At 34.6% G+C, this 12,641-nt stretch overlaps 1 protein-coding gene across 1 annotated transcript in view; it reads left to right on the top strand.

Annotated features, from left to right (window-relative positions):
* Window positions 1-10,065, top strand: part of LOC129069307 (protein argonaute-3) — a 94,862-nt gene extending 84,797 nt beyond the window's left edge. Inside the window, exons 14-19 of the mRNA XM_054571965.1 lie at window positions 40-130; window positions 2,518-2,712; window positions 3,284-3,418; window positions 5,339-5,440; window positions 8,758-8,957; window positions 9,507-10,065. Of these exons, the coding sequence (XP_054427940.1) occupies window positions 40-130; window positions 2,518-2,712; window positions 3,284-3,418; window positions 5,339-5,440; window positions 8,758-8,957; window positions 9,507-9,615 (832 nt within the window). The 3' untranslated portion in view covers window positions 9,616-10,065. The remainder of the gene's footprint in view (window positions 1-39; window positions 131-2,517; window positions 2,713-3,283; window positions 3,419-5,338; window positions 5,441-8,757; window positions 8,958-9,506) is intronic.
* Window positions 10,066-12,641: the final 2,576 nt, after the last annotated feature.

Consider the following 12,641-nt stretch of genomic DNA (forward strand, 5'->3'; position numbering starts at 1 on the left):
ACAATGGATTAACTAACTCTTTTTTAAAATATGTTTAAGACCTTCTGTGTTCCAGCAACCAGTGATATTTTTGGGAGCAGATGTCACTCATCCACCAGCTGGCGATGGGAAGAAGCCTTCTATTGCTGCTGTGAGTGTCCTTAGGCCGATCTATCTTATCTAAAATTTAGAAGGTCAACATTTTGGTTTCAGCTTTTGAATTTTAATGATAGTTTCTTTGAAACCAACTTTTATAAACACCAAATGTTCTATATAATGTTCTTATATAGAACATATAGACCTTCATATGTTCTTTAGGTTTTTGAAAAGAATGATTCTGCTCTGGTTTGGGGCTACAGGTTCCATATATAGCTATTAAATCAGGTTTATTAATTATATTACTCAAATCTTCTGTTTCCTACTTTAATTTGTCTCTTTGACCTCTCCATGTTTGTATCTTTTCAATTACATTTTGTAATTTAAAGAGCTTGCTTATGTATTTCAGTGGTGTCTTTGATAAGGAAAAGATGCATTACAGATAAGATTGGTGGATTGAAATTTTTCAATATAAAATATCTCCCACCTTTGTTCATTTTAATACCTTGCACTTGAATTCTTTGTAATACCACCACTCCTGCTTTTAACATCTGCCTACTATAGCTTTTCCCACTTCTATGCCTGTAACCATTCTGTGACAGTTCTTTTTAAGTGTATTTCTTATAAACTACAGAAAGCCAAATAATATTTTACCCAGCTTGAAAATTGCTTCCTTTATGGCGCAGGGGAGAGTGGAAGAGGGGGAAATGGAGACAACTGTACTTGAACAACAATAAGAAAGAAAAACTTAGAAAAAGAAAATTGCTTCATTTTAACAGCTGCCAGTGTTTTCAAATGTCAACATATTTTAGGAATACTTAGTAAATTTTAGAAATTAAGCTGTAAGATTTTATATATTTTTATTATCCCTTATAATAATCTTTCCATCAATTTTAAGTTTCAACAATCTGATAAACCTTACTTATCTTTGAAAATGCTAATAACATTAAAAATTTTACATATTATTCAAAAGCTATTTTCATTAGTGAAGAAAATTGATTTTTGTTTATTAATAAATTATGTTGCTTTATATTCTTATAGTTATGCATGAATTGTTTAATTTCAGTGTCCTAGAGATGGTAGTGAGTCACTTGATATTCATAAAAATGTTCTTATAAAAGATAAAATAACTTATAAAAGAAAAAAAAGAAATTCAAAAGACTTACTTTGGATTTGCTATTTTGAGGTCATTTTCAAAGAGAGTTTAAGCATATTGGAATTCTTTTGGACTTCTGGGTAGTCACTGTACTTTTCTACTAAACCTATTTCTATGAAATACCCACTTTTATGATTATCAGAGATCTTGGAAATAGATTTTATTAACTGATTCTTTTTGCTGTATGGCTTATTTTCCCAAGAACTTGAAGACTAGTGTATGAAACAAATATAAGTAATAAATGCTACATAGTATAATAGATATTACCTTGATTGCAACATAAATTAAAATTTAGATTGCCAAAACCTAGTGTGTTTGGAGAATGTTGAGAAATGCAAGGAATTGAAAATCAGTATAGCAGCCTATGAGGCTAGGAAGATTTTGTGAGATTTTTTTGTGCAGTCAGAAGGGGTATAGATTTTTTTTTTTTAATGGGGATACCATGCAGGGGGAAGATAGAAGATTTTGGTTTGTGTTTTTCTCGTTTGTTTGGTTTTTTTTGTTTGTTTTTTGGTTTTTTTCATATAGAACATGAAGAAAAGCTTATATAAATAACCTCAGGCATATAAATAAGTAGGCAAGTTCTGGCTCATTTTTGTAAAAACTCTTGATTATTTCCTAATGTAAAACAAAAGAAAAATGTAAGAATTTTCTGTATTTTGGTTTCAAAGCAGTAAGATATATCTAACAAGAAGTAGCTTCCCTAAGGACCAGATAGAAAACACAAATACATCACAGTAAAGCTTGACTATGGATTCAAGCCTTCTGGTCTAGGACATTGCAGTAAGAGAGGTAAAATTCTTTTAACATTTATGAAACATAACAGTTCTAAGGTGATGTCGAAGTCTTTAGTATGGTTTTTGGTGTGGTTTGCTAAAAGTGGGAAAGATATAAAGAGAAATCAAAAGTTTGAATGGATCCTCTTTTTTACTTATCTTCTTTCTCTTACTCTCTTTATGTACATCTTTTTGTCTTTTTTCCCCTTACTAATCATTAGGTCTACTAACAACATCCAAAAATTAGAATCTAATTGTTAAATGAGAAGTGCAGCCTTCTTATAGGGAAATAATTTTTGACCCTGTACTGGGCCTTTTATTTTGTTCTTCACTGGGAATGATCTATTTTTTATACTCTCCAAATGAACGGTGGTAAATAGTAAGGTTATAATAAAATACAAATTTAAATGAAACCCATGTACTTGCTTTCAATTTTTTTATTACAGTAAGTTCATATTCATGTAGTTTTGATTATCTTAATTTTTCTTTTTCTTTACTTTTCCTACTTAGGTTGTAGGGAGTATGGATGCCCACCCAAGCAGATACTGTGCTACAGTAAGAGTTCAAAGACCCCGACAGGAGATCATCCAGGACTTGGCCTCCATGGTCCGAGAACTTCTCATTCAATTTTATAAGTCAACTCGGTTCAAACCTACTCGTATCATCTTTTATCGGGATGGTGTTTCAGAGGGACAGTTTAGGCAGGTTGGTTGCCTGGTATCTCATCATACTATGGTTAAATCAGATACTGTGTTTATAATATGGTGTCTAGTTCAGAAGTTAGAAGCCTTAATTAAGTTGAGCGTTCCTAAAATCAGAATTTCTTGCTTCCTTAGAGATTTCCCTTTTAAAATGTTTCCTATGGATGTGAAAGCCTAGATTGCTAAGACCATCCTTGATTTCAAAGACCATGCTCTAATAATAGTTAAGAACTATTAGATGAAACAGATGAGATTAAGAAATACTAAGATTGCCCTGACTGATGTGGCTCAGTGGGTTGGATGTCATTCCACAAACTGAAAGATTGCAGGTTCAATTCCCAGTCAGGGCACATACCTGGGTAGCGGGCCAAGTCCCCTGTTGGGGTGTATGAGAGGCAGCTGATTGATGTTTCTCTCACACATCAATGTTTTTCTCCCTCTCTTCCTTCCTTCCTATCTCTATAAAAATAAATAAATAGTTTTTAAAAATACTGAGACTAAGCAATTATCTTAGTTTGAAGTCTGTGTAAGAGAATAGCTGACTATATGAAATCTTTCCATTTCATCTTCTCTAGGTATTGTATTATGAACTACTAGCAATTCGAGAAGCCTGCATCAGTTTGGAAAAAGACTATCAACCTGGAATAACCTACATTGTAGTTCAGAAGAGACATCACACTCGGCTATTTTGTGCTGATAGGACAGAAAGGGTAATCTTACATTTGTTGTAATACTAGCATAAGCTAAGCTTATCTAACATAGTTCGTACAGCACTTAAACAAAGGCTCTCTGCCAACAGCAAAGTTTCTATTATATAGTAGCAGATCTCAACAAAGCAGATTATGAGTATAGAACTATCAAAATAGGTTAATATTTAAAATTATTTAACTTCCTAGAATTTCTAGTAACATTCCAAATGTTCAAAATCCCATTCATGCTTTTTTGTTGTGAAGAAACTCAGTTTTAAATTTTTTTTCTTTCTATTCATAATGTCCTTAAATGTTAAAAGAAAAAAGGTACATTCTCTTTTTAAAATATCTTCTAAAAATTAGTTTTTTAAAAAGCTAGGGACTTGCTAGAGTGATTAGTGGAAATCCTTGCAAACTAACTTTTAAACAATGCTTTCTTAAAAATTCACAGAATTATTTTCTGTATTTTATAATGTGAATATGTATTTTTATAATTAGGAAGGGGGTGGAGGTATATGAAGTCTATCCAGAAAGTATCCAGCCATGTACTATGAAAAATAAAGACATTTATTGAAGAAGATACAAGAAATACTGTACATAGGACAGTGACACCTCAGTCCCCTTCAAAGTAGGCACCTTGGGACCTCACATGGTCCTCCCAGTTGCCATCAACTGTCCCATCGAATTTTACTGAATCCCATCCAGTCTGAAATCTCTTCCCTTTCAAAGGTAATTTTAGTTTGGGAAAAGCCAGAAGTCGCAGGCGCCAAATCTGGGCTGTAGGGGGCTGAGTCACCTGGGTGACTTGATGTTTCATGAAAAAACTCTGCATGAGATGGGAGATGTGATGCATGAGCAGGCGTGTTGTCTTGATGAAGCTGCTAGTCACCAGTTGCCCATAGCTGCGGCCTTCTGAATCATCTGAATAGTGTCCACAGAGGAATGTTCAAGCTTAGCACAAAATCTGATGCAGATTCGTTGCTCTACTCTCAGTCATTTTGAATATAACAGCCACACAGTACACATGCTCATTCAACAGCATCTACTACCACCACTGAATGGTACAATGAAGTTGTCATTGTTCGCGCATGCGCATTCCAGTCCAACCTCCTTGACTGCCAGGTTGCATGGATATCTCTCAGACCGTTCTCATCATATTAACAAGGGCTGGACATTTTCCGAGTAGACTTCGTATGTACTTGAAAGTGTTTTATTAGGAGCTGTCTCATTATTTTGAACCATTTCATTCACATACCTACTTAGAGAAAATCATGGCGTCTGTTTCCTTGCAAGATGTTGAAACTGCTAGTATAAAATAAAAGAAGTGGCCTTTGCAGTCACTTCTGTGTTAGACCCCCAGCTCTGCCCTTTATTGTATGCTAGTGGGCAAATTATTTTATATTCCCTAGCCTTAGTTTCCCCTAACAAATGGGAATAATACCTAACTTGCAGGATATCAGGATTAGAAATAATGTATGTAAGGTACCTGACAAATAAAAATGGTTAACAAATGGTGACTATTGTTGATATTGCTGTCAGCATTCTTTCTCTCAAAGTACAGTGTTCTGCAAGGAGAATGCTAATTTTCATAAATTACACATACAAGAGTACATGTTATACACAAGTACCATAAATTAGAGCACTTAAAGTAACTTGAAAAATAAAATTCTAAGTCGTCCACCCATAATGGGATCAACTACCAGCTAAGCATGTAGTAGAAACTAATAACTCTTTGTTGTTTATCATCTCTCACTTTGAGTAACATTTTAGGAATAGTAACAAGGACTAGAATAAGGTCTTCTCTTAATGCCTGCTTAAGTAATATTTCAAGCAGAAAGTAGTGAATTGTGGGATTAGCATATATATTTATACATTTTTAAAAGTGCTTTCAGACACATTTTTTATATTTGCCTTGTTTACATTTTAATCAAACAAATCCAGGTTGGACGAAGTGGCAATATCCCAGCTGGAACAACAGTTGATACAGATATTACACACCCATATGAGTTTGATTTTTACCTCTGTAGCCACGCTGGAATACAGGTAAGCCAACACTTTGGGTGAAATGTTTTAATTGAGGAACTTCCATTAACAGGTATCCCTTTTTTTTTTTAAGATTTTATTTATTTTTAGATAGAGGGGAAGAGAGGGAGAAAAAGAGGGAGAGACACATCAATGTGCCCCCTACTGGGGACCTGGCCCGCAACCCAGGCATGTGCCCTGACTGGGAACCAAACCAGCAACCCTCTGGTTCGCAGGCCAGCACTCAGTCCACTGCGCCACACCAGCCAGGGCTGTATACCTGTTTTTAATCTCAGAAAAAGGAGAAAGAAATACCCTTCTCTGCACTTCAAATTGTTTCCATGTGAAATTAGATGAAACTTTTAATAAATAAATTTCTTCCCCTTTCATACTTTGAGAAGGGCTTATTTCTGTTTGAGTCAGTGCTTCTTAAACTTCCCAGCAGCAGAGAGTGAATCTGTATTCCCAGGATGTCTGAGAGAATGGAGCCCAAAACTGCTTTAGGCTACTTGCCATTGATTAAAATAGAAATCTCAGGAAGATGTACCTTACTCTACAGTTGTATCTTAAAGCTTTGTGTCTATACATTTCACATACACTAACCCCAGTTTTACAGCTTTAAAATTACTGTCCCACTCATTTATCTGTGTTCTTATATCTGCTCATCTTTACAGTTGATGTTGTACATTTTCATGGCGGGTAATTAAAAACAAAGTTAAAAGGACTTCTAAACTCTATATTTTTGGAGTACATGTTGAAGCCTAGTGTTTCCCTCCATGTATCCCAAGGGACACTGCTACTATGACTTTTTAATAATTACCACAGATGAAAGAAAAAGGTTTTCTGTTCAAATGAATTTTGAAAATGCTAGTTAAACAAGATTTTTTACTTTGGAACTTTTGGATACCACTGATAATGCAAGTGCATCTTCAAAACAGGAATATTTCCCCAGTGTATTTAACCAAAAACTTTAATTCTCTGTATAGCCCATTTTCTGATGGTTTTATTTCTGTATTACCTGTCTCATCTCTGGAATGTGTGTCTTATTCATTACTGTGTGGCTGGCACCTGTTACAGGACATGGCGTGTAGTAAGTGTTTAGTAATATTGAATATGTGTAACTGGACAATGTGTTACACAGGCATTCTAGACATAATTTGGGGGAGGTAGATTTGATAATAATTTGAATTTTATCCCCAAAATCTTGCACAGTGTCTGACAGACAAATACAAGCTAACCTTTCTCCATTACTCCTTTGCCACTGCCATTTCCTTATTTCATTCCTTCATTATCTCACGCCAGAATGAATGGAGTAGCCTCCTAACTGCTCCCTTTGTTTTCGGTCTCTTCCTGTTTCTAATCCATCTTTCATATTATCACTGATGTTATTTTCATAAAACCTCAATCTCATTACACCTAAAAACTCTGCTGTAAAAACAAACAAACAAACAAACAAAAAAACTGTGGTGCTTTCTCTGCCACCTACAAGTGAAAGTCCAAATTCTTAAACATGTCATTCAATCTAATGCCAAATATTCTTTTCAACTTCTTTGTCCCATCATATACCATACCTTGTTCATACGGGTCTATTAGTCATTCCCCAAATACACCATGAAACGCTATGCCTCCTGTGCTTTTGTTAAGGTGGTTCCTCCTCTCTGGTATCTCCTCACCCTAACCTCCACAAAAAAGCCAAATCTCACTCACTCCCCATTTGGTGAAGAACCAAGGCTTACTCCAATTACTTCCCTTGGTATTCTCTTACAGGACTAAGTGCTGGCAGTATTATAGCCACTTACTAGTTGTTTTATTATTGTAGATGTTCTGTCTCTAGTCCTCTATAAATTTTGTTTTAAAAAAACAAACCAGGAAATCTTTGACTTTGTTAATCTTTGAATCTCTATTATCTAACATAGTAACTAATACACAGGAACTCAATTAGATGTTCTGGTGTTTTTATTATGGTAAAATATATATAACATGCAACTTATCATTTTAACCATTTTTAAGTGTGCATTATGTACATTCACCTTGTCTTTCACCGCCTGGCTTATTTCACTTAGTATAATGCTCTCTAGTTTCATCCATGCTGTCGTGAAGGGTAGGAGCTCCTTCTTTCTTTCTGCTGCATAATATTCCATCGGGTAAATAAATATACCATAGTTTTTTGATCCACTCATTTACTGATGGGCACTGAGGTTACTTCCAGCAGTTGGCTGTTATAAATAGTGCTGCTATGAACATGAGGTGCATAGGTTCTTTTGAATTGGTGTTTTGGGATTCTTAGGGTATAATCCCAGCAGCAGAATTGCCAGGTCAAAAGGCAGTTCCATTTTTAGTTTTTTGAGGAAATTCCATACTGTTTTCCACAGTGGCTGCACCAGTCTGGATTCCCACCAACAGTGTCCTACGGTTCCCTTTTCTCCACAACCTCGCCAGCAGTTGTTGATTTGTTTATGTTGACCATTCTAAGTGGAACCTAATCAACAAAACAAATAAGCAAGCAAAATATAACCAGGGACATTGAAATAAAAAACAAACTGACAGTAACCAGAGGGGAGGGAGAGAAGGGTAATGCGGGGGGTGGGGGAAGGGTCATCAAGAAACATGTATAAAGGACCCATGAACAAAGCCAAAGAGGGGAAGGATTGAGGGTGGGAGGTGGGGGTGGGGGAGAATGGTGGCAGGAAAATGGAGACAACTGTACTTGAACAACAAAAAAAAAGAATATAATAATTAATAAATAATAATACAGGAATAAAAACACATTATTATGCAACCATATCACCATTTATCTTAAGAATTTTTTAATTTTCTCCAACACTCTGTCCCCATTAAACACTAACTCCCCATATCCCCCTTTCCCCAGCCCCACCATTCTACTTTCTATCTCTATGAATTTGACTATGCCAAGTACCTTTTACCAGTAAATCATACAATATTTGTCTTTCTGTAACTGGTTTACTTCATTTATAATGTCATCAAGGTTCATCCATGTTGTAGTATGTGTAAGACTTTCCTTCCTCAGTAATACTCCATTGCATGTTATATACCATTTATTGCTTATCCTTTCATCTATCAGTGGATGCTTGGGTTGCTTCCACCTCTTGGCTATTCAGTGCTGCTTTGAACATAGGTGTGCAAATATCTGTTCAAGTACCTGCTTTCACTTTTTTTGCATGTATACCCAGAAGCAACTAAATGTTTTTTTAATCAATTATTAAATTAGAATATGTTTTGCTAATGTGGAAACCTGGCTTTTTATATAACTTAGTCTGTGCTGAATATTTATTTAGAAGTTTAGAAATCAACAGAATATGTCATTGTCTTCTCCGTAGGGTACCAGCCGTCCTTCACACTATCATGTGTTATGGGATGATAACTGCTTTACTGCAGACGAACTTCAGCTGCTAACTTACCAGCTCTGCCACACTTACGTGCGCTGTACACGTTCTGTTTCTATACCTGCACCAGCGTATTATGCTCACCTGGTGGCATTCAGGGCCAGATATCATCTCGTAGACAAGGAACATGACAGGTAATACAAAAGCATAACAAAACTGATTTTTACCCAAATTCATGTATGACCTGCATGTTATGATTTTCTTGGGAAATTTCTTCGTTTCCATGCAAGTATGTGCCTCTCTGTTTACCATAAAGACCTGCCATTTAGAATTAAAGTTGCATACGCTGTTAGAGTCAATGATCCATATGAAGAGCAATGGTAGTCAAAACTGACTGCTCGTGATAAGGGTTCCCATTAAAATGTGCAGTCTAGGCTTGTTAGTAAGAGAATGACGTAGTGATTTACTTGCTCTACCAAATTAACTCAAGGGAGAGATTATTGCTAATAAAAGTGATATATACCAACAAAATTAAAGGATATCTTGGATTTGCTTCTAAATAATCCTGGGCAGGTGAAAGAAATAAAATTGGCCTTGAGTTAATAACTGGAGCTGGATGATAAACATGTAGGAGACAATTATACCAGCCTCTATTTTTTTTTAATATTTTTGAAATTTTTTACAACAAATAACGTTTTTCAGAATAGAGTTTGTTTGTGTGTTCATTGCCAATTCTCTTACAGTGCTGAAGGAAGTCACGTTTCGGGACAGAGCAATGGGCGAGATCCACAAGCTCTTGCCAAGGCTGTACAGATTCACCAAGATACCTTACGCACAATGTACTTTGCTTAAAAAATCCAAGAATATTCTCTGAGAAGAAGAACTGAAAGATGAATTGACATACAACGTATGTTTCCATGGAGTCTGTAGAGCGGGGATGCCTCCAGCCATACAGAAACCAACACTGTGGGGACCAGGGTCTGATTTTTATGTTGATACAAGGAAGATTGTTTACTTCATCAAGGAACACAGCACCATTATGCAATATGAAACCAGCCAACTGCTTTTTTGTGCGGTCTCCTGTAGGAAGTATCGCCATTGTTTTGATTTCACTTTCTTGTAGTCTAACCCTTTTAATGCCTTTACCTCAAGTTGCTTGGCAGCACAACTATCTTTGCAAAAAAAGTAAAGAAAAGGTAAATGATGATTTTTAAAAAACACACCAACATGAATAATCAGTGATTGTTCATAATTATGTGTGCAAAAAATTTAATGTGCATTCATGTATTCTTGTAAAAAGTATCTGTGTATACTTTAAGTATATACATGTATACTTCATATACATATATATCTGGATCTACGTTGATACTAGATATATATGTTCTTTATATATATTTTATAGTTCATTCCATTGGGAAATTTCTTTCCCTTTTATTGTCCTCTCACCACCACTTTTATTTCTCACTCTACCTCCCCGCCTTATCACCTACAATTTTTTTTTCCTTAATGCTACCAGTAACATTCAAATGTCCGTATCTGATTCATTTGAATATGAAGCATGGCAAAGTAGACTTTTGTTTTTATTTTGTACGCCCATTCCTGTCTCTTGTCTCATACACAATACTGAGTCCAAAACTCTTGATATTGCTTTGTTAAGGAGCAAAATTATTTTATGTATGTGTGTGTGTGTATATATATGTTTTTGTGAGAGTCTGTGTCTGCCCCCTCTGAATTTACATTTGCCATTTGTGCAATGTGTACATAAGCAGCAGCAACCTCTTCTTTTTTCTTCAGTGAGTTTGTTAAAGCTGCTATAAATATAAAACCTTGTCAGAAGTTATAACTCTTTCTTTCTATAAGTGATATGCATTCTGAACTCTTCTGTTTCTATGGGTTATACCCATGGAGATCCCTTAAAGGATTTTTTAAAGGGTAAATATTTTAAATGATTAGAACTCTGTAGGGTTGAGACCTCTGAAGTTGGAGGGAGAAAAAGATGGAGTTTTGTTTTTGTTTTTGTTTTTGTTTTTTTGCTAGTTTACTTGCTGCCTCTCATACCTTAATGTGATTTTCATATATATATTTTTATATATATGTTTGTGTATATATAAACATATATGTATGTATTTTGAAGTATAGCTTCCTTTTCTTTTATATTTATTAGAATAGTGCTTTAATGATTATAGAATGGTATTGGCAACATCTTTTATAGAAATATAATCATGTTTATTTTAAGAACTGACAACCTGTTTTTGCTATCTTTTCGTGCAATAAGCAGTTTTATAGGAAAGCTGTGTCTGTCTGACATCTCTACCACAAATAGTGTTAGAAACAGGCACCTCCGTGATTTGAAAAAAGCCGAGTGATACAGCCTTAATTTCAGAAGGAAAGTTTTTTAATTTTCAAGTCTAAAGCCAGTCTGACCTTGAATATTAAACACAAAATTGAACTTTGACTTAAATGATCATGAATAGATTAAAAATTAGAAGACACCTAAATTCTTTGAAAATAAATCATGTTTATGGAAGAATCATACTGGTTAGGTGCCTGTTTTCATTTACTAAAATGAATCAGGAAAATGTGATATTTTAGAAAATATTTTTGCTAATTTATCACCAGTGTAACTTTCCTTTTAAAATTAGGGTTATGGTGACAGAGGAAGTTAGGTCTTTGATTATTTCAAATGAGTTAAATTACTGAAATTTGGGAGAAAGTTTTGCAAAATTTTCTTTTATTTATTTCACTTTAAGGTATTAAAAAGTACTATAAAGCTGTCAAAACCAAGTTCACCAGTAACATTGGATTCAGGGGAGCTTTGCACTTTGTAACTCATGAAAATTGCATTTTAATATTCATTTGCACTGGTTCAGAGTATAACTATTACAGATTGTTTCCAGTGGGCATTGTTACTAACCTTTCAAAATTTTATCTGTTCTTGAAAACAAATGGATTTGCTCTACAGTTTCTCTCTTACCTATAATCCACTCTTACTGCCAGTTTACTGTATTTTGAGCCTAAAATCTGAGCCCATGTCCTCCAACAATTATGAAATCTTTTGTCCCTCTGTCAGAAAACTAAGAAAGTACTGTATTTTGTATGTTTATTATATTGAAGTGTCTGAAATGCAATTTACAACACTGTTTCAAAGCTCTTTACATGAGGTAATATTTGTATAGTATAGTATATACATTTTTTCTCCCAACCCTACCCCCTTCTCAAAAAAAATCCTATAAAGCATGTATTTCTTCTTATGTTGAAATTTCACTGAATAGAGTAGTCAGCAACATGGGCAAGAGAAGAAAAGTGTGTTCTAGGTGGTAAAAACGTGTTTGCTGTGTGCTTGCTCAGTATGAGTAAAACATCTTCCTTTATCAGTGGGAGTTACACAGGTTCATGTGGGAAACTTTAGGGCCCAGGGAAGAACTGTAGATATACCTGTTTACTGCTTTACCTACTTTTCTTTTAGCTACTTAGTTTCACATGCACTAGAATGAAGCCCATAATTTAAATCTATTTGGAAGGACTTTTACAAAGGAAAAAAAATATTTTTAAAATATAAAGCTTTACCTTTGAAGTGAGTTCTTTTTTACGGTTTCTAACAGTTTCAACATTATTAGTTTAAGGTTGGTTAACTTGAAAGAGTATGTATAGTATATTTCTATTTTGCTTACTAACAAATTAGTATGTCACACTTAATTAGAAGAAACATTGTACTTAGGATTTTAAGATAAAAGACTAAGAGGTAAATACTTTTTGAATTTTGTTTTAATTATTATTGCACTTCTGGTATAGAATTCCTGATCTTTTTTATTTTTTAAAAAAGATTGTTCTGAATGTGATGGCCATGAAACTCAAGAGTGACCTTTCTGTTCCCGCCC

This window comes from Pteronotus mesoamericanus, unplaced genomic scaffold (genome assembly GCF_021234165.1).
Source record: "Pteronotus mesoamericanus isolate MK-2021 breed Mesoamerican mustached bat unplaced genomic scaffold, CSHL_Meso_final contig_221, whole genome shotgun sequence".
Lineage (NCBI taxonomy): Eukaryota > Metazoa > Chordata > Mammalia > Chiroptera > Mormoopidae > Pteronotus > Pteronotus mesoamericanus.